This window comes from Mustelus asterias, chromosome 4 (assembly GCF_964213995.1).
Source record: "Mustelus asterias chromosome 4, sMusAst1.hap1.1, whole genome shotgun sequence".
NCBI classification, from domain to species: Eukaryota; Metazoa; Chordata; class Chondrichthyes; order Carcharhiniformes; family Triakidae; genus Mustelus; species Mustelus asterias.
Window position 1 is genome coordinate 94,030,993 of NC_135804.1, and position 22,957 is coordinate 94,053,949.

The window sequence follows — 22,957 nt, forward strand, 5'->3', positions numbered from 1 at the left end:
ACCCAAGGAAATCCATGGGCTGGCAGTTCAAGAAGGTGGCACACCATTAGGAATGGTAAAGAATGCTGGCCTAGCCAGCGATGCCCACAAACCATGAAAAAATAATTAAAAATGAACATGGCTACTTACTCACCTCACCCACATTTAGCTCAGTTGGCTGGACAACTGGTTTGTGATGCAGAGCGACACCAACAGCGCAGGTTCAATTCCTGTACCGGATGAGGTTATTCATGAAGGCCTGCCTTCTCAAACTTGCCCCTCATCTGAGGTGTGGTGATCTTCAAGTTAAAATCACCACCAGTCAGCTCTCCCCCTCATAGCGCGGAGCCGGCAAAAGTCATCTGGGTCCATGGCACAGCTTACTAGCCTGAAAATGATCCATTGCTCTCTACTTCCTATTAGCTAACCAATCTTCTATCCACACTAATATATTACCCTCAAACCATGAACTCTTATTTTGTGTAGCAACTTTGATGTGGCATCAAATACCTTTTGGAAATTCAAGCATTTCTACTCCACTCCAATGGAGTTCTCCAAGGTGTGCTGCGCTGTACATTCCTTTGACAGCCAGGATTGGAAGACCCAGAATAAATGTGCAGCAGTGCCATTTCGGGGGAATTTACAACTGCAGCGCCAATTGGACGATGATTGCAATTAGCAAAAAGTTTCGGCCAAGAAAATGTTCACCTGCGGACACTGATCGTTTAGCCTGACACTCAGAAACATGGAAATCACAACATAGAAGTGGTCCACTATATGTGTGGCAGCTTTTAATATAGGGCTACCTAATCCAATTTCTCTGTCAACTCTCCAAACATGAGCAATAGCTTTTTGGATTGGCTACCACAGAGTAATTGGTGCTTATGAAACAATATGCCAGCAAAGTTGAATGTCTATCCACAACAGAAAGAAAAAATAACCTTTGTCAGTATTCCCCCATAACAATTGCCCTAGAATTTTGCTATGTGGATATTATTATTTTATATCACAGGGAGATGGTGGCATAGTGTCACCAGACTAATAATCCAGAGGCACGAGCCAATGCTCTGACGTCATGGGTTCAAATCCCACAACAGCAGATGGCAGAATTTAAATTCAGTTAATAAAATCTGGAAGCTGATCTCAATAATGGTGGCCATGAAACTGTCATTGATTGTTGTCCAAAAAAATCATCTTCAGGGAAGGAAATCTGCCATCCTTACCTGTTCTACATGTGACTCCAGAGCCACAGCAATCGTATTAACTCTTCATTGTCCTCTGCAAGGCCTGGCAAGCTACTCGGTTCATGGGCAATTCAGGATGGGCAACAAATGCTGGATTTGCCAATGGTGTCCACATTCCATTAAATCATTAATATTTTAAAATTCGCTTACACATTTAGAACATAGAACATAGAATAGTACAGCACAGAACAGGCCCTTCGGCCCACATTTACATAGCATTTATTTGATAGCTATCTATTTTAACCAGTTTATTTTGAGTGGATTCATCTTCCTGTTAAAACAGTAGGCTAAGGAACCTAATTTGTATTCGTAAACTGTTAACGTGCGCAGTAATCTTGATTCCCGTTACGAATTGGCTGAAGACTAACAGTGTACACTCTAAAGATTTCATTTGACCTGTTTCTCATTACTGTTCCTAAGTACTCCACAAAGATATTATTTCCCATCTTTACTCTATCAGATGGACTTTAAACCACATCAGCTGAAAAATAGCCTTCACATCGTACAGAAATAAGCTCACACTGGCCTTTCAATTGATCTTCACTATATTGTTACAATTTAATACTTCTACCAATCTACTCGCCTAATAGAGGAGGTGTGTATATATAATAATTCATGCTCATCCAACATTATATGTATTAAAATCGTGATGTGAAATACGCGATCTAACTGAAGTAAAGCTCACTCTCATGAAAATATCACCAAGAGGCGGAGCAAATCCTTAAAAGGCGTAACTTGGCTGGCATTTTAAACCGGGATTGGTAGAGAAAGCCCAGCCTATAGGGACTCACTTCACCAGAGTTTAAGTGAAAGAGTTTTTTTTAACAGCAGATTGAGCCAAAAAGGAATGGAAGGTGGGAAACATTATACTTGTGTTTGAAAAGTGCACGTTGTCCATTTTAATCTCTATTCCATCGAAATGCTTTTTAAAAAAAGTCTTTGACACTGTTGTTTCTAATGATAAAGACTTGCTTGCAGATGGAAAATTCGTGGCAAAGCGGGCTACAAGTTTAGCAGTCGAGCGCCATGAATAGAGCTATTTAACAGTGAGAAATTAACACTCCTGCATTCCGCCCCTCATTGTCCGGATTTGAGGTTCAGGGCATCAGGGAAAGGAAGGGGGAGAAGCCCCATTGAGGAAATCAGAGCGCTAACAACGCGACCAGGACTTCAAGGGGACTGGGATTTTTATTTATTTTTAAATTCCTTTTGGAATCCAACTGTTTTGTTTAGAATTTGCTGTGATAGCCATGGGGACTGGTGTGTTTGGGACACTGCTCCTGCTCTTTACTAACTGGCTGCTCGGTGTCCTGGCCGCCTCGGGGGAGTACTGCCACGGCTGGTCTGACAGTAACGGGAGCTGGCACTCGGGGTTCCAGTGTCCCGAGCGATACGATGGCCAGGAAGCCACTCTGTGCTGCGGATCTTGTGCTCTCCGGTATTGCTGCTCTCTGCCGGATAATCGACTAGACCAAGGCGCCTGCATCAACGATAACAACGTCAACCAGGAGCCAGACTCCTACAGTAAATCAACATCAGGTATGGGGCACATTTAATGAATTCTATCTCCAGCACCAGCATTCATTTTGATTTGATTTATTATTGTCACATGTATTGGGATACAGTGAAAAGTATTGTTTCTTGCGCGCTTACAGACAAAGCATACCGTTCATAGAGTACAAAGGGGAGGAAGAAAGGAGAGGGAGCAGAATTTAGTGTTACTACAGTCATAGCTAGGGTGTAGAGAAAGATCAACGTAATATTTATCTTATTCAATCTACAAAAAGATGCACCAACTTTTGTGATCCCTTCACCCACCCCATTGTTGAATAGAGGAAAATAACTTTTAAAAAGCCTGGCACGAAAACAGTGTTTTGAGATATTCTGCATCACTTTTCTAATTTACCAACATGACAGATGGGATCAAGACTCGATGAGTTACAGTAAAAGTATAATCTTGGAATATGTGCATTAGCTTTTGTATATATAAAATTTATTTTGGAAAGTCATGCAGACCAGAGAGTTCCTGATTTGATCTCAGTCTGTGTTTGGTTAATTGATTTGTTTGTTGCAATTGGTTTTAGTTCTCTGGGGCTCAGGAGGAGGAAACAATCCGCCACATTTCCCACTTCTCAGTTAAGGTGATTAATTTACAGCACAGGAGACCATTCAGCCCATGGTATTTGTCTTCGCTTTTGAAACAGTTATCCGGTTGTCCCCTATTCCTTGTTTTTTTTACCTACACTACTTCTCATTTAAGAGCTGTTATGGAGTTTGCTTCAACCAATATTTCTAGGAGAGGATTCCAAGTCCTAATGGTCCCTTTGTGTAAAGAACAATTTTCCTAAATTCCAGCGGCAGAGCTGCTGTGTTGACCTGTACTCCATCAATAGTTGGTATTTTTGGAATTAAAAGGAAAATCTATATGCATTTATATTCATATCCTTTACTCAAGATATTAATTCTCTTGCTTCATGACATCCAGTGCTCTTCCAGTTTGCCATTTTTCATGTGTGGGACTTGGCAATGAATGTTGGAAAGCTGGACAATATATGATAGACACATGTAGACAATGGTCAGGATTGGGAAACTTGGCCAATTTCCCTTGCCCAATAGAACATTTAGAGTCCCAATAATCACCGTGGGAAAAATCTAATTAAACTCGGTGCAACCAGGGATTGAATGGCATACCATTGGGTACCTTTTAGCTGTGATCGATAAAGAGAATGAAATTAACTTCCTTTTTAAAATGTAATTTTAAAGGACACTACTTTTTTAAAGTGCCTTTAACATCGTTGAATCAAAGAAATTATAGCATTGAAGATTATTCAGCCTTTCATATCTGTTCCAGTCTTCAGCTGATATTGGCTCTAATCCAATTCCCTATACTCGGTTTATGGTGTTCTCCAATACTTATCTAATCCTTCATTAGATGGTGTTATATAGACTATGCCTTGGTAACCATTTGTCACGAGCATCTGTTTGAAAGAAAACACCCATAAAGAAAATTTTCAAACTTCCTACTTAGTTTAAGAATCTTCTGTCTATGCCCTATTGTTACCAGCCGTCCATGGAAACTCTCTTTTATTATTTACCTTCTCTAAGCCTTTCAGAATTTTGAAAATCTCTTTGCTTTTCCTATTAATCTTCTCTGTTCTAACAAAAATTCTTTGATTATCGCCTTTCACTCAAATTCTTGTGAATCTAAAGCTTTCCATAGCCCAACAGTGATTCAATAGTGTTTTTCCACTGTAACTGATATTAAAATAATATATGTTTAAAATATATCTTGAATGACAAAAAGTATTAAGCAGCTTGCTACTAGTGTTGCCAAAATATTCAACAAGTGCTGGAGTAAGTATACAGAGTTTATTTGTACATGTCTATATATCCTTGTATGAATAACTTCCATTGACCAAGCTGCTGACCAGGACACTCCCCTCATCCCAGAACAAACTCTCTTTCTGCCAAGTGGATATTACGTTAGAAGGGGGTGGGAAACTAGGCTATTGGAGACTCTGTAAGTGTGTTTATTATTGCTCACAGAAGCTAGTTATAAAGTCCTATGACTTATGGAGGACCCTTTGGAGTAATTTTAACAGAACCCATCTGGTAGGAAACTTGTTGTGGAAATACTTTTCAGTAATCACTATATATTTTTTAAAAAATACTTTTTAAACTCAATGACAGAACTGGGAGATGGTTTAATAATCATTAAACATACAAAATTGGCATTATTTTACTGTGTTTAAGCAGTATTCACAAAAAGAAATGACTGAGCTCTTTTTTGCATTTTTTAAAAATAGCTTACCATCAACAGGTTCTTTCAAAAACTTTATTTTCATCTCTGTTGCCATAAATGTTCTCCATACAATGGAAATGCACCAAGTTGTATTGTTTTTAAAAAAGTATTTGTGTTTGTACTACTGCTGTAAAGTCTTGATTTTTAATAAGAATCAACTATATCCACTACCATGCCCAATAATAACACTTGTTCTTCATATTTCCTTTGTAGTTCCTATGTATTTGCCATTCCTCATCGTTGGTTCCATATTTGTAGCCTTCATCATAGTTGGTTCATTCATTGCGGTTTGCTGCTGCAGATGCTTGAAACCCAAGCCGCAGGAGAACCAGCAGGATGCCCCTACCCAGAGCCGTTTGCTAGAGTCCCTTCCTCCAACTGGCATCAGAACCCCCTCGCGCCATTCTACCTCCAGCACCACAACTACTTCCACAAGGAGCTCCATGGGACGGCAGAACAACATTTGTTCCGTGGGGACCGATGGTATCAACCTCTACATGAATGTGCCAACAAATTTCCCGGTCATGGGCTGTCACCAAGCTCAACAGTTCCTCCCTTCACAATCCACAGGAAATCCTTTTCTACCAGCACAATATCTTAGCTATGGGATTCCACCTGATCATACGCTAGTAATGGCTCCTGCATATGTGGACAGACCTGGATATGGACAACAATCTAATAATCCTTATTCACATGGAACATTAAATGGTGACCAGCTGATGTATCCAGCAGTGACTCTGTAAGATTCATCCACCCAAAAGACCAAGTCTAGTCTTTATGGAATCTCTGACAATGTAATACTTGAATCTAATAATTTAAAAATGCCTATGTAATCTTTCTTTAATTCCCAGTTACTACATTGTGTTCTTAGCTCTCAATGTTGGTATCATAAATAGGAGCTGAGGTAGGCTATTTGGCCATTGGGTCTGTTCTGTCATTTAATATGATCATTGCCGATCTTCTAACTCAATTCTACTTTCCCACACAAGCTATATCCACTTAATTCCCTTATTACCCCTAACTCTATTGGCCTCCTGTGTGTCGAATATATTCACCAACTAAATGTCCATAGCTCTCTGGGGTAGAAAATTTCAAAGATTCACAACTATTTGAATGAAGAAATCTCTCCTCATCTGTTTTAAATCTCTTTAATCTGAACTCTATCCGGATTCTCCTGCCAAGGGAACATTTTTCTAAGCATCTACCTCGTCCAAACCCATTAAGAATTTTGTATGTTTCAGTTTGATCTTTCATTGTTCTAGACACTGGGAATATAGACCTCATCTATTTATTATCTCCTTGTAGGACACCCCCTTAACCTAGGAAACAGTAGATTGAACCTTCCTTGCACTCCAGGGCAGGTATCCCCTTCCTTAGGTAAGGAGACCAAAACTGCATACAGTACTGAAGGGGAGGTAGTCAGGCTTCTTTACTCAGATGCTCTAATTCCTTTGTAACAAAAGCTAACATACCATTTGCCTTCCTAATTGCTTGCTGTACCTGCATGTTAACTTTCTGGAATTCGTGTCCAAGAACACTGAGGTCCCTGTAATGGTGCAAATTTCCTAGTTTCTCACTATTTTCAAAAAATACTCTGCTTTCTTTATTTTTCCTACCAAAGTAGATATCTTAACATTTCTTCGCATTGTAGTCTATGTTCTTACCCACTCTCCCAGTCAGTCTATACCCCCCTACAGCCTCTTTGCATCCTCCTCACTGCTTACTTTCTGGCTTAACTTTGTATTGTCAACAAACTTGGGTACGTTGAACTTGGGTCTCCTCAGCTAAGTAGTTAATATAGATTGTAAATAGCCATGGCCTGACCACTTATCGTACATCTCTAGATTTATCCTGAAAATGCCACGTTTATTCCTATTGTTTTCTTTCCAAATCCCTCACCCCTTCTCTCATAGAATAACTGGATCACTATCACCAAAATCTTGCTCCCGTTCACACTGGCAGGATCTTACTGTCCAGTCGATGGCGCACACCTGCCATGAGTTTCCTGGTGGCAAGGGATGCGTTCAACCAGAAATCCTGCTGACAACAGCAGGACCATAAGATCTTGCCCCCAGTGAGCGTTGTGCCGCTTTCTGCCACTGCCAAACACGCTGCGGAGAGGGAGAAAAATCCCACCCTATATCTTCATCTCTTCCATGCCCTTCAGTTGAAATTTGTTTGCTAATTTTACTAGAGAAGTTATTGATTTTAAATGAGGGGATCCCACTTTATGCTCACAATGGATTTACTAAATTACTAAAGAGAAATTTTGCTCCTTTCAATGGTTCTTTCAGTTCTTCAAAGACACTGGTAGAAATTCATCTTGGGACAGCCATATCTATTAACGGCCGGTGATATTATTTTATTTCATGGGCTGTGGGTGCCACTGACAAGGCCAGCAGTTATTGCCCTTGAACTGAGTAGGTTATTAGGCCACTTTCAGAGGCAATTAAGGGTCAACCACGTTGATGTGGTTCTGGAGTCACATGTAGGTCAGATGTGGTAAGGATGGAAGATTTCCTTCCCTAAACGACATTAGTGAGCCAGATGAGTTTCTCCAAAGTCGATGATAGATGTCCTGGTCACCATTACTGGGACTAGATTTCAATTCCAGAGTTTATTACTCAAATTTAAATTATACTAGCTGCCACGGTGGGATTTGAACCCAGTCTCCAGATCATTGGTCTAGGCTTCTCAATTACTAATCAATGTTGCCATGTCTCTCAATATGCAGTACCTAATATCCAATTCCATTGATTGTAATATAACTGAATATCAAGTATTGTGTTGAATTGTAGCCAATTCAATACTACCCAAGACAAGTTTTTATCCTGCTGTTCCTTTATCAATCTAATCAACACTCTTGCCGTTGATTATTTTACCCTTAATCCTTCATTAATCAAAATTCTTTATCACATTTTGTGCAAGTAATCTGTTCTGTAATGTATTGGACATTACAGAACTGCATATGCCAGCTTTTCTGGCTGAATATATTCCGTGCAGCACAAAAACTGTACAGCTAAGGCCCAGATTGAGTTTAGTATGATAAATTGGGGTTTTGCATTGGGTGTTGACAGTGTTCTGACATATCACTAGGCGATAGGTTTGTAAGTATGTAGAAGGTTATGGCAAATGTACAGTTCATCTGGTCCCTTTGCTCTGAATGGATTATATATGAATTCTATCCAAGTATAGTTATGTTTTGTACATTTTCTCAGGATGTGAATAAAAATGTGAACAACTTGCATCAATATAGCCTCATTTTCATCTTGTAAAGTCACAAAGTGCTGAGCAGGTTGTGGGAGAGAGGTTAGAGAAAGGACTAAGCATAGTCAGAAGGTTATGTTTCAATATACTACTGAAGTGACAAGATAAAAAGTATTGGGAGAGTGAGTTCCAGAGTTCTGTAGTGTGTAGCTAAAAGGACTGCTATTAATGGTGGACTTCAGGAAGTGTGGGAATGGGGGAGGTAACATATGATAGAACAGTGGCGTTGAAATATATGACTGAATTTGTCTTCTGGATATTTGTCAAATTGGTGCATGATGACAGAAATGTGTGCCACAAATATTCTGTCTCAGGTATTGAATGTGTCCTGCATGAATAAATTGGTTAAACTCTTTAATGTTTGCAAACTGTAAGCAACTTGTTTGGAATGGGATAGTCTGTTCAAAATAATTGCCTTCTGCCAAAAAAGCAGTAAATGTCATTCATTCAGGTGCTTTCTTTACAATTGTAGATTAGCTTTAAAGTTCTTGTAACATTATAGTGTGTCTGTCTGACTCCTTAAGCTTCAGAAGCCAGCAATTGCAAGCAGTTTATTGTAACAGTCGGCTCTGGTTCCTTACCACGGGAAGAAAAAACACTATTTTGATTCTCTAATAACAGTAGCAGTAATAATTTTATAAATGGCTTTTAGCTATTTGGGAGATAGAATCAGAAGAGAGCATCTGGGAAGTCCTAAAGTTCAAAGCTGTCATATGGGAATAATATTCACATATCCCTCAGTCTTTCTCTCTGTCAAATAACTATCCAGTTCCCTATTGGATTTCCCAATATAGTCTCTCCATAACCTTGCCAGATGCAATCACAATTATTCACCCTTTTATATGCACAATTATAATTATTAGATGATCTCCTATGGTATTGCACCCAGGAGGTGAGACAAATTCCAATATTTTGGAAAGGAACATGCATAGGAATTAGGAGCACAAGTAGGTCTTTCAACCCCTCAAATCTGTTCCCCCATTGATAAGATCATGGCTGATCTGATTGTGGCCTCAACTCTACTTTTCTGTCGACTTCCCTGTCAATCACGAATCTATTTAACTTGGCCTTAAAAATATTCTATGACCCAGCTTCCACTGCATTCTCACAAAGAGAATTCCACAGACTAACCACCTTCTCAGAGAAAGCATTTCCCCCTCATCTCCAGCTTAAATGGGAGACCCATTATTTTTAAACAGTGTCCCATAGTTCCAGACTCCCCTACGAGGGGCAACATCCTCTTAGTATCTACCCTGTGAAGTCCCCTCCATCTTATATGTTTCAATAAAATTGCCTCTCATTCTTCTAAACTCCAATGGGCACAGGTCCAACCTTTCCCCGTAAGACGACCCCTTCATTGCAGGAATCAATTGAGTGAACCTTCCCTTAATTATTTCTAAAGCAAGTAGGGAAGTGGGAAAAGGCAAATGAAACTGGGAGAGGTGAGGGAAAGGTAGTGAAGAGGAAAGTGATGAGGGGAATGGGTGAACACCAGAGGATGAAAGTAATTATTCCATAATATTCATTAACCATATTCCATGGTCTGGGTTCCTATCTTAGTACGCAGAATGGGGAGAAGGGAAGTAGATGATGATAGCGGAGAGGAGGAGTGGGCAGGGGTTGTGTGACACTAGAAAAGGGTCCTGTCTTTTCATTGAGGAAATGGAGTCAGAGCCTAATTCCATCTCGCTGGCACATTCAGTGTGGAGAGAGTTGCTGGAAAGGAGGGAGATTTCTTGGCTTCCCATATTTGGGGAACCTTTGCAGAGGGTAGGTTTTCAGCTGCATCAGGATAATGAGTTGGCAGAGGCCCAAGTTATTTTTCAATGACTGGAAAGGAAATTTATTGTTCACAGGGGGATGGGGGTGGGTTGATGTTTTTATATATGAGCCTGAATTTGGTCTATGTGGAACGAAAGGGGGAAAATGTGGCTCACGGTGCAAGGAAGGAATTTGTTTTTGGTGGGGACCAAGTCTGCTGTTATTATCTGACCTGTCTCTGTTTGGTTCAGTTAATTGGTCCATTCTAGGTGGTTTTGACACAGGTGGCACAGTGGTTAGAACTGCTGCCGCACAGCGCCAGGGATCGATTCCTGGGTCACTGTTCTTGCGGAGTCTGAATGTTCTCCCAGTGTCTGCATGGGTTTCCTCTGGGTGCTTTGGTTTCCTCCCACAGTCTGAAAGATATGTTGGTTAGATGCGTTGGCCATGCTAAATTCTCCCTCAGTGTACCCGAACAAGCACCGGAGTGTGGCAACTAAGGGAACTTCACAGTAACTTCATTGCAGTGTTAATGTAAGCCTTACTTCTGACACTAATAAATAAAATTTAGTAAACTTTAAGTGCAGATTGGCTCTGACCTGAGGTTCCCAGCTCAGATTTGTATCTCGTACAGGATCTGAGTCCAAACCAGAGTCTGATGAGATAGGGCCTAAAAATGGCTTTGAATGGGGAACTCGACTGCACCTTGTGCATTGCAGGGGATCCTGGCTCTAATTTCAGGTTAATATTAGTTTAGGTTTGCTACTAATTTGAGGTAGTAAATTGGGGCATTACACCTCATTTAGTGCTGGGGACGTGGAGGGGGCAGAGTTTGTAAGGAGTATCCAGGAGGGTTTCTTGAAACAGTATATAGATAGTCCAACTAGAGAAGGGGCTGTACTGGACCTGGTATTGGGGAATGAGCCCGGGCAGGTGGTCGACTTTTCAGTCAGGGAGCAGTTTGGGAACAGTGACTACAATTCAGTAAGCTTTAAGGAACTGCTGGATAAACATAAATGTAGTCCTCAAGGTGCTAAATTACAACAATATTAGGCAGGAACAGACGAATGTAGATTGGGGGCAGATATTTGAGGGCAAATCAACATCTGGCACGTGGGAGGCTTTCAAGTGTAAGTTGATAGGGATTCAGGACTGGCACATTCTTGTAGGATGAAGGATAAGTATGGCAAGTTTTGGGAACCTTGGATAACAAGAGATATTGTGCGCCTAGTCAGAGAAAAAGGAAGCATTTGTCAAGGCTAGGAGGCTGGGAACACACGAAGTAAGTGTGGAAAACAAGGAAAGTAGGAAGAAACTTAAGCAAGGAGTAAGGAGGGTTAAAAGGGGTCACGAAAAGTCATTGGCCAGCAGGATTAAGGAAAATCCCAAGGCTTTTGATACATATATAAAAGGCAAGATGGTAGCCAGGGAGAGGATTAGCCCACTCAAGGACAGGGAGGGAATCTATGCGTGGAACCAGAGGAAATGGGTGAGGCATTAAATGAGTATTTTGTGTCAGTATGCACCAAAGAGAAGGACTTGGTGGATGATGAGTCTGGGAAAGGGTGTGTAGATAGTTTGGGTCATGTTGAGATCAAAAAGGAGGCGGTTTTGGGGTTCTTGAAAAACATTTATGATAGACAAGTCCCTAGGGCCTGATGGGATATACCCCAGAACACTGAGAGAGGCAAAGGAGAAATTGATGGGGCCTTGAGAGAAATCTCTGTATCCTCACTGGCTACAGGGGAGGTCATGATGTGGAGATGCCGGCGTTGGACTGGGGTAAACACAGTAAGAAGTTTAACAACACCAGGTTAAAGTCCAACAGGTTTATTTGGTAGCAAAAGCCACACAAGAGCTTCGAAAGCTTGTGTGGCTTTTGCTACCAAATAAACCTGTTGGACTTTAACCTGGTGTTGTTAAACTTCTTACAGGGGAGGTCCCAGAGAATTGGAGAATAGCCAATGTTGTTTCTTTGTTAAAGGAGGGTAGCAAGAATAATCTAGGTAATTACAAGCCGGTGAGCCATACCTCAGTGGTCGGGAAATTATTGGAGAGGATGCTTCGAGACAGCGTTTACTCCCACTTGGAAATAAGTGGATGTACTAGGAGAGGCAATGTGATTTTGTGAAGGGGAGGTCGTGTCTCACTAACTTGATTGAGTTTTTCGAGTAAGTGACGAAAATGATTGATGAGGGTAGGGCAGTGGATGTTGTCTACATGGACTTCAGTAAGGCCTTTGACAAGGTCTCTCGTGGCAGACTGGTGCAGAAAGTGAAGTCACATGGGATCAGAGTTGAACTAGCAAGGTGGATACAGAACTGGCTCGATCAAAGACAGAGGGTAGCAATGGAAGGGTGCGTTTCTGAATGGAGGGCTGTGACAAGTGGCGTTCCTCAGGGATCAGTGCTGGGACCTTTGCTGTTTGTAATATATATAAATGATTTGGAGGAAAATGTAAATGGTTTGATTATTAAGTTTGCGGACGACACAAAGGTTGATGGATTTGCGGATAGCGATGAGGACCATCAGAGGATACAGCAGGTTATAGATCGGCTGGAGACTTGGGCCAAGAGATGGCAGATGGAGTTTAATCTGGACAAATGTGAGGTAATGCATTTTGGAAGGTCTAATACAGAGAGGAAATATACAGTAAATCGCAGAACCCTTAAGAGTATTGATAGGCAGAGGGATCTGGGTGTACAGGTACACAGGTCACTGAAAGTGGCAACGCAGGTGGAGAAGGTAGTCAAGAAGGCATACGGCATGCTTGCCTTCATTGGCCGGGGTACTGAGTTTTAAAATTGGCAAGTCGTGTTGCAACTTTATAGAACCTTGGTTAGGCCGAACTTGGAATATATTGTTCAATTCTGGTCGCTACACTACCACAATGATGTGGAGGCTTTGGAGAGGGTACAGAAAAGATTAACCAGGATGTTGCCTAGAGAGCATTAGCTATGAGGAGAGGTTGGAGAAACTTGGTTTGTTCTCACTGGAATGACAGAGGTTGAGGGGTGACCTGATAGAAGTCTACAAGATTATGAGGGGCATGGACAGAGTGGATAGTCAGAAGCATTTTCCAGGGTGGAAGAGTGAATTACTAGGGGGCATAGATTTAAGGTGCGAGGGGCAAGGTTTAAAGGAGATGTACGAGGCACGTTTTTTACACAGAGGGTGATGGGTGCCTGGAACTCGCTGCCGGGGAAGGTAGTGGAAGCAGATACGATAGTGACTTTTAAGGGCCTTGACAAATACATGAATAGAATTAGAATGGAGGGATATGGTCCCCCAAAGGGTAAGGGGTTTTAGTTGAGTCGGGCAGTATGGTCGGTGCAGGCTTGGAGGGCCGAAGGGCCTGTTCCTGTGCTGTAATTTTCTTTGTTCTTTGTTCATCAGTGAGTTATTGTCATGCTCAGAGAATATGAGTGTTAACCATTAGTTATCACTGAGTCGCCATTAAAAGGAAACAGCAGAAGGCTGGGACTGATTAAGAAACAGAAGAAAAGTTTGGTTGTAGAGACAGAAGGTATGGTTGACCTATTAGATGAGTGCATCACATCTATCTTTTCAAAAGAAGAGGTTGCTGCTAATGTTGTAGTAAAGCAGGAGGAGCTAAAGGGATAGGATTTAAAATAGATAATGAAGGGGTACTTGGAAGATTGGTAGTGTTCAAAGTGGAAAACTCAAACCATCTGGACGGGAAGCATCTTAGGTTGCCGAGAGGAATAAGGATGAAAATTGAGGAGGCTCTGTCCACAATTGTCCACAATCTTTCATTCTAGCTTAGTGGTGCCAGAGGAATGGAGGGTCACAAATATTCCAAAGACGTGTGGGTTGGTTGATTGGCCATGTTAAGTTACCCCTTAGTGTCAGGGGGATTAGCAGGGTAAATATGTGGGGGTACGGGGATAGGGCTGGTGTGAGATTGTTGTCAGTGCAGACTTGATGGGCCAAATAGCCTCCTGCACTGTAGGGATTCTATTCTATGAAATACAACTCTCTGTGCAAAAAAAAACTGGAATGGGGGGGGAGGGGTGTTGCAGTGGAGGAAAGAAATCCTGCAATTACAGAGTAGTCAGTCTAATAAGTGCTGAAGGAATCATTAGAGAAAATTAGTTGTCACATGGAAAATTAATAAAACAACCAACATGAATTAATGTTCTCCTTTTGCACTCCCACAGTATGTCAGCAGAACATAGTGGCAAACTCCAAACCTCTGCCTTGGCTTTTCATCCAAATGGATTATGTGGTCATGTTTAAAACACTAGTTTATTTTTGCTCTTGGTCTTTCACAATGCATACGGTGTTTCTCCCAGTCTATTTTTTTTCCTATTTTGAGAAAGTATTAGAATATCTATATTTCCTTTTTAAATATGGTTGTTATTTTTCCTGAAATATTTTTTATTCTGAAACCAAAAAAATGGGCAAAGTTTCATTGAGTAGGAGACCCGTGGAAATGAAGGAAAATTCATTGCGATTAAGCTCCGATTAAGTTGGAGCAACATATCAAACCCTGTTTCTCCAAATTATTCACCATCTCGGAATGCTCCACTTTGTAACTGCACGTTTTTTTTCCAAATTAAAGGTCATCTGGGAGCAGTTGAACTATTTCAACTGGTTTGAAATTTGAAATAATGCAGGGCCCTTGCTTCTGTTTACTCTCCAGTGGCTCCTGCTGAAAAGTGTGCATGTGGATGTTTGCTGAAGAAAGTATCAGGCAACAAAACATGAGCTTGAAAGGCTACTGACTTTTACTGTCAAGGCACACAGGGGTGCTATTCACTTTGACGGGGCAGTCCACACTGATGGGGCAGCACTTCAGAAGTTTCTGTAGGAGAACAAGAGGAGATTTAGGATTGAGATGAGGAGAAGTTTCTTCATCAGAGGATTATAAATTTTTGGAATTCTGTACCCTGGAGAGCTGTGAATACTCAATCACTGAGTATTTTCAAGGCTGGTATCAGGAGATTTTGGTACTCTAGGGCCAGAATGTTCATATCCTGAATTGGATGGGACAGTGTCAGAACAGCAATAAAATTGCCACTGGGTGACACAACTGGAAATCTCACTTCTCTTCCTGTGCTCCACTGGTTTCCCGAGAACAGGAGCAGGATCCAAATAGTCCCACTCCTATTAAGGAGCTAATTTACATAGTGGTGATAATCACTGAAAAGTCCTTGAATTTCATCCAAGGCTTCAGGGGATCAGTAGCTGGCAGGCTTTACAGCAGCTGCATAAAAGGGGGGAAGTGTTTTAAAAGATAAAATCGCTTCTCGGCCTTTTGGCTAAGATCAAGTGTAGTATCGACATGCTGTGCTTGGTTGAAGTCATTAGGTTACATTTTAGCCTCATTTGAAGCAATTTTTAAAAGCGGCATCTCGGCCTTTCGGCTAAGATGCAAATGAGACCAAGCCTTGGAGGAGGAGCTATGCCTACTCCAATCAGCTTGGATCATGTAGGTCAAGCCCAAGACAGGAGGTGAGAGCCCTGTCTTGTCAGCTTGGATCGGGAATGTCTCAACTTGTTGGGACTCTGAATTGGACTTGATTTGATTGAATTGGAATAAAAACAAAAAAAAAGATAAAATCGCTTCTCGGCCTTTTGGCTAAGATCAAATGTAGTATCGACATGCTGTCCTTGGCTGAAGTCATTAGGTTACATTTTAGCTTCATTTGAAGCAATTTTTAAAAGCGGCATCTCGGCCTTTTGGCTAAGATGCAAATGAGATCAAGCCTTGGAGGAGGTGCAATGCCTACTCCAATCAGCTTGATTTGATTGAACTGGATTTAAAAAAATAAAAGCTTTGAAAGTGTTTTAATTTTTTTTTGTTTAGACACTGATTTCTTAAAGTCAAATTATTTATTTGGGGATTTTATGGGCTTGTGGATGCAATCAAGCTTTTTATGTATTTATAAATGCTTGAAAGCAGCTGTATAAACATTGTGACATACTTATACATACATTAAAAAGCTTGATTACTTCAAAGAGCCCCCAAATAAACAATTTGGTGCTTGACAATTATGAACCCTGCGACTGTAAAATCGTGTTCCCTGATAGTCAGGAGACAGAAGCTGAAATGCAACTTCAGTTCAGTCACGACTCCCAATTTCCGCCATCTACAGGAAAATGGGACCCCAAGGAAATTGGGATTAGATAGGAAATTAGAGTTGAGATTGAAGTTCAGTAATGGGTTTATTGAATGACAGACTAGATATGAAGGACTGAATGGCCCAATCCTACGCCTCCTACTTCTTACTGTCTTAGGAGAAAAATAAATTGGCAGAAACTTAGCATAATAACTTGAATGACCATTTTTCATGTATGCTCTCTACTGTTGGTAGACTATCTGCCTAAGGCAGCTGCCCCCACTCAATAAATGTACAAGTAGTACCATTCAACAATCTCAGCCCCAGCTGAGATCAACTAGAACAATGGGACCTTGACCTGCATTGCTCAATAATGCTCAATTAAACACTTTGTTTTTTTAAATCTTTTGATTAATTGCTTTTGTATTTATTTAAGACTGCGTGAAGTTACAAAATGAGGGCTGTTGGTAATAAGCAAATACTGCATCCTAATATTTTAAGTAGTCTATCTCTTTTTGCCAAAGAGAACTGTCTTCAAAATCTAAGCCATGTGGGATGATAGGAATGCTTTTTGTTCCGAGGAGTTAATTGACATGCACCAAACTTTCAAAAGTGCCATGAAACCTAGCCTCGTTTGTCATTCAGTTTGGACAATGCCCTACGAAATCCATTAGTGCGGATTCCACGACATTTTTTTCAGCAACTCTGATTGCTCAGACTGTACTGTCAATATGAAATGTATGGTTTGTGTCTCTCTGCTTCCTAAATTGCCTTGCTTAATTCTTCAAGAGTTCTCAATAACTAAGAGAAAATATCAGTATTGACTTCAGGGATCCAGCATGTAGGATAATTCCAGTTTGAACGGAAGGGAGAGAGGGAGAAGAGTGCTAATGAGAACTGGAAGGGTAAAGTTGGAATAGTTACAGTGTCAACATGATCTGGAGAGGTTTGAGTAGCTCAAAACATCAGAACAATTGATTTGGATGTGAGAGAGAACACTTGGGATAGTTTTGGGGGCCTGTTAAAAATCCAAAAGTCACTGGTTTTCCTTTGCAGCAAATGACAGATAACAGAGTAGTTTTCAATATATTCCCATTATAGAATAAAACAGTGCAATGTCCACATAAATTCCAAAATGCCAGCAAATGCAGCAAATAAAGTGCCAAAAGTGAACATTTTATTTTTGCTGATTATATCAAGGAAATAAATTCCCTCTATATTTGTGATTTCTCCTTCACTCTTTCAAACTAAGGAACCTTCAGATTACAGGGTAAATCATTCTGTGGTTGTTTGTGGAATATGGTGTGTGTAAGATAGATGCCTAGGGCGTGATCTTACCGGTCATTCATGCCACATTCCCCCTGCAGCGAGGTTGGAGAATTTGGTGCCCAGCCGAATCTCCGTTCACTTTAGCATGATGGGAAAATCCGATTAGCGTGAACCGCCCTAATATTCCGGCCGTGTCCTTCAACAGTAACTGCTTCAAAGTTATTCGGTGTAGGTGCAGCACTTTGAGATGTTTGATAGAAGTGTTAAGATGCTTTATAAATAGAAGCTTTTTAATACAGAATAATCGAGAATTCTAATCCTTGAAAGATATTTCTTTACTTCATTATTTATAAATGTCAATAGCTTTCATGCACTTTGGCATAGTAAGAATGATATTATCCTCTGCTTTGCTAAATGTAATAAAAAATTAGACAGATGCATAAAGTGAGGAACACCTACATAAACCCAAACTTTGCTCCCGCCTGTATCATATAAGGCAGTTTTATGCTCCCCCTAGGTGCGTTCTGAGGCAGGGCGAGGGGAGCATTAAATTGGATGGATGGGATTCCCCCGGGAACCCACCCAAACTCAGGCATTAGGCTGGCAGGGTCTTGGGCGCGAAACCCACCCATTTGCCTAGTAAGGCCTCATTCTAATTCCACATTCTCCTCGTGTCTGCGTGGGTTTCCTCCGGGTCCTCCCACAGTCCAAAGATGTGCGGGTTAGGTTGATTGGCCATGCTAAAAAAAATTGCCCTTAGTGTCCTGAAATGCGTAGGTTAGAGGGATTAGTGGGTGGATATGGGGGTAGGGCCTGGATGGGATTGTGGTCGGTGCAGACTCGATGGGCCGAAGGGCCTCTTTCTGTAATGTAGGGTTTCTATGGATTTCTTTCTATGGAAGGCCCTTAAGTGGCCACTTAATGGTGATTTAAGGGGCTTATCCAGTCCAGCCTCAATTTTTAGGCTGGCAGGTAGGGTGGGCATGTGATATTTACACTTTTTAGAATCTCGGATGGGAAGGTGGTGGTGGTGGTGGGGGGAGGTGTGCACATCTCGCTGAAGACTCCTCAAAGGTGCCCCCCCCCCCGCCCCGAGGGACATTGGAGCTCTGGGACACTTTTCCCACCTCCCTCCATCCTTCCCAGCCTACCCCTGATGCTGTGATTGCCCCCACCCCGATCCCTCAGGCATCTCCCACCCTCCTGCTCCTGAGACCCCTGGGACTTACCTTTTCAAAGATCCCGGGACTTAGTCCCAGGCAAAGCGCTGCGGTGCTGCTCCTGACTGCTGCAGTGTTGTGCCTGGTCAGGTTGGAATCAGATTGGCTGACTGCTCTCATGGGTGTGATTTCCTTCCAAGGGCAGATGTAAGCACTGCCCACTGCCAATCAATGCTCAAGTGAGCATTAAGTGGCAGTGGGAGATCGCGAGTCAGTGGCTACACTTTAGGTGCCAACTCTTGGGATATAGAGTGTTGATTGTTTGCCATCCTTAAATTCTATCCATAGCTTCCCTATGTTGGTAGCAAAGAGGTCTGACCCTTACCACATTCCCTTACAGTTGAATAGGCTGCGTGCAAACAGGAAATCTGCATGGGGTGTTATGCTGCTAAGCAACCCCATAAACTGAGAATAGCAAAAACTTTGTTGGGCTCCAGCTCTTAAAAGTGCTGCTGCTGGATTTTAAAAGGGAGACCATTTTGGGATGCCAAGAAACACCTTGATGTGTGCACAGGCTACAGGGGGAAATGTAAGCAAAACTGCTCGATTCGCTGATTATGGCTTGGAGGCCCTGCTGCTGCAGGTACAGAGAGGCACAGTAGTTAGCATTGCTGCCTCACAGTGCCAGGGACCTGGGATCGATTCCTGGCTTGGGTCACTGTCTGTGTGCAGTTCGCACATTCTCCCCCTGTCTGCATGGGTTTTCTCCGGGTGCTCCGGTTTCCTCCCACAGTCTGAAAGATGTGCCGGTTAGGTGAATTGGCCGTGCTAAATTCTCCCTCAGTGTACCCGAACAGGCGCCAGACTGTGGCAACTAGGAGATTTTCACAGTAACTTCATTGCAGTGTGAATGTAAGCCTTACATGTGACTAATAAATAAATAAACTTTTAGAAAAACACAGTGGCTCTTTCTTTGGGAGGATGATCACCAAGACTGACATGCAAGTAAAGTAGTAGGGGGGGATGGTGATTGAGTGAATGAAGGAAGCCTATCCATCCTTCCTGGAAACAAATCAGGAAGGTGTTTTCTAGTAAAAAGAGAAGTGCCAAGGTAAGTGTACTTTCCATACTGTACATGTCTGCCTACCAGCCTAAATATCGAACTCTTGTACCCTTGGGAGAAAGCTGCACATATTATTTAACCCTTTTTGCAAAATCCGTTCCCTATTTCTGTGGAACAGAAGCTATAGGGCACAATTGTAGCAAGGCACCGTAATACTTTGCTGTTCTATGATTAGCTTGTATACGAAACTTCCACTAGTTCATTGAAAGTTCCTGTCCTTCCTGAGTTCCCTCAGATGGAAACTGGCTCATGCATAGACTTGATGTTTGCTGTGCTTAGATGTAGATGTCAGATAAGAATGAGATTATGTTCAGCTGTGATACTGTCCACTGCTGAATAACCAGTTTACACTCATTCACTATCGCAGCTCACTTCGGTAAAATGGTAAAGAACTGCCAGAGCAGAAAGAATTGTTACTTTCAGGAGAAGGGTTTCTTGAGTGGAGGAAATGTACCGTCAAAAACAGACCTACTTTTTGCAGTGAAAACAGGAAATGCCAGAAATGCACAGCAGGCTCATCTGTATACGGCTGAAAGAGAAAATATAAATTAATGTTTTCACTGAGGATTTTTCTTAGCTGACCACATTTCCGGTTATTTTTTTAAACCTCCTTTGCTGGAGTATCTTTATACTAGTTCTGTTTTAGTTTGTATCTGAAAAACTAGTGTTCTTAGAATCATAGAATCCCTACAATGCAGAAGGAGGCCATTTGGTCCATTGAGTCTACACCGACAACAATCCACCTAGATCCTATCCCCGTAACCCCATGAATTTACCCTGCTAGTCTCCCTGACAGTACGGGTCAATTTAGCATGACCAATCAAACTAACCTGCGCACCTTTGGAGTGTGGGGGGAAACCGGAGCACCCGGAGGAAACCCGCGTAGACATGGGAGAAGTGCAAGCTCCACACAGTGATCCAAGGCCGGAATTGAACCCTAGCGCTGTGAGGGAGCAATGCTAACCATGGTGCCATTGTGCTGCCCTAGATCTTGGGGATAAATTGTTTGAACTTAAAACTGGCATTGTGGGTTGTCCATCCAAATAAAAGTAACCCAATTTTTGCAATAACCTAGGAAATAAGAGCAGGAGTAGGCCATTCAGCCCCTCGAGCCTTCTTCTCCATGAACTAGATCATGACTGATCTTCTACCTTAAAGCCATTTTCCACATTTTACTCTTATTCTCTTAGGAGTAATGGCAATGGGGAGACAGCAATCTGATGTCCAATCGGGTATTAGAAGGAGAGTATTTGCAGTCAGGGAACTAACACCAAACATCACATCAGGATCGCCCAATTTATTGTAACCTTAATATCATCGGATTTTGAACATGGAAGGGAAAAGCACCATTAGAGTGAGGAGAAACTGTACACATGTTGTGTGTGTGGATCGGCTTCAGCCGATCATCTTACCTGTCAAAACACAAGCACAGCCACATTGAGGAGAAACCATGGAAGTGTGCGGATTGTGGGAAAGGATTCAAATACCCGCCTGAACTGGAAGCTTATTGACAGCGGCACGGTGGCACAGTGGTTAGCACTGCTGAGCTTAGATGTAGATGCCTCACAGAGCCAGGGAACTGGGTTCAATTCCAGCCTTGGGTCACTGTCTGTGGAGTCTGCACGTTCTCCCTGTGTCTGCATGGGTTTCTTCTGGGTGCTTCGGTTTCCTCCCACAGTCCGAAAGACATGCTGGTTAGGTGCATTGCCGGTCTAAATTCTCCCTCAGTGTACCCGAACAGGCGCCAGAGTGTGGCGACTAGGGGGTTTTCACAGTAACTTCATTGCAGTGTTAATGTATGCCTACTTGTGACTAATAAATAAACTTTAAAGCTTTTAAATGTTGCATTCGGTTGCGGTTTAGCCAGAATCTGAGCTAAATTGAATTGAAACAGCCACAATACAAAAGAGGCTAAAGAAACTGCAATTACAAATCCCCAACTGGGATGAATAGCAGGATTATGATTTAAACTTAGAAAATAAATGTATGTTACTATCTTCCACTTGGTTTAAAGCTATAGCCCAAAAGAAAGGTATATTGGGATTTGTACAAAATGCATAACAATGACATGAATGGACAGCAGATAGTCAACAGCAGCTGTGTCAATTGGAAGGGTGGAGCTGTGGAGAAAAAAGCTGCTTAAGTATGTCAAGTAAAACAAAACAAGAAACCTTAAACCATTCGCATGAATACTTAGCACTTAGATTACAAATCAGCATGATAAATAGATTTTAATTGGGAATGATTGCCTTGAAATGGAATTCATTTAAATGCAAGAACTGAAGATAACACTGTCTGCAGAGACTAAATATCTGTGCCAGTCTTGTCTCAGTGCGCTGAGACTGAGTGTATGAGCTAGTTTCACATTTTGTCAAGTGTTTATGGATTCTGTGTGGTGAGAAGAGATATGTTAATAAATCCAGGCTGGTCCATATGGACATTAAAAACTTCAAGGAAAATCCAATGGCTGAAGAAAAGGAGGGAATTTCCTTTCCCAAGAATCCCAAAAATAGATTAATTAATTTTTCTTCTCTTTCTATTACAATGCTACTGATCCCAAAGCTTTGCAGGTGACTTTCCAGTTAGCAATGTCTTCCTCCTCAAGTTCCAGCCCTAGCCCTGCTCGATGCAGGGGTAAACACAGTAAGAAGTTTAACAACACCAGGTTAAAGTCCAACAGGTTTATTTGGTAGCAAAGCTTTTGCTACCAAATAAACCTGTTGGACTTTAACCTGGTGTTGTTAAACTTCTTACTGTGTTTACCCCAGTCCAACGCCGGCATCTCCACACGATGCAGGGGTGGCACAGTAGCACAGTTGTTAGCACTTCTTCCTCACAATGCCAGAGAACCCAGGTTCAATTCCAACCTCGCGTCGCTGTTGGTGCAGAGTCTGCATGCTCACTCTACGTCTGCGTGGGTTTCCTTCAGGTGCCCCGGTTTCCTCCCACACTCCAAAGGTGTGCGGGTTAGGTTGATTGGTCATGGTGAATTAGTGGCAGGAAGATAGCAGGGTAAATGCATGGGGTAGGTCCGACTGGGATTGGTATTGTGTTTGGTGCAGATTTGATGGGCCAAATGGCCTCTTTCTGCGCTGTATGGATTCTATGATGTGTTACCCAGTGTACTTATTTCTAATTCACTCACTAATTCTCTCGGATGGGTGTACAAATGCATGGAGGAATAGAACTAATGACAACACCTACTGTTGGCAGAATCATATGGACTCGAAATGTTAACTCTGTCTCTCCACAGATGCTGCCAGACC

At 41.9% G+C, this 22,957-nt stretch overlaps 1 protein-coding gene and 2 non-coding genes across 3 annotated transcripts; all 3 read left to right on the forward strand.

Annotated features, from left to right (window-relative positions):
- The first annotated feature begins 2,473 nt into the window (after positions 1-2,473).
- shisa2a (shisa family member 2a) lies at positions 2,474-9,365 on the forward strand. Its single transcript, XM_078212046.1, has 3 exons — positions 2,474-2,762; positions 5,239-5,706; positions 9,316-9,365. The coding sequence occupies exons 1-3, from the start codon at positions 2,474-2,476 to the stop codon at positions 9,363-9,365; spliced, it is 807 nt and encodes a 268-aa protein (XP_078068172.1).
- A 5,953-nt stretch (positions 9,366-15,318) lies between these two features.
- LOC144493274 (U2 spliceosomal RNA) lies at positions 15,319-15,517 on the forward strand. Its single transcript, XR_013497716.1, has one exon. It is a non-coding gene; the product is annotated as a U2 spliceosomal RNA (small nuclear RNA).
- Positions 15,518-15,638: 121 nt separating this feature from the next.
- LOC144493290 (U2 spliceosomal RNA) lies at positions 15,639-15,829 on the forward strand. Its single transcript, XR_013497725.1, has one exon. It is a non-coding gene; the product is annotated as a U2 spliceosomal RNA (small nuclear RNA).
- Positions 15,830-22,957: the final 7,128 nt, after the last annotated feature.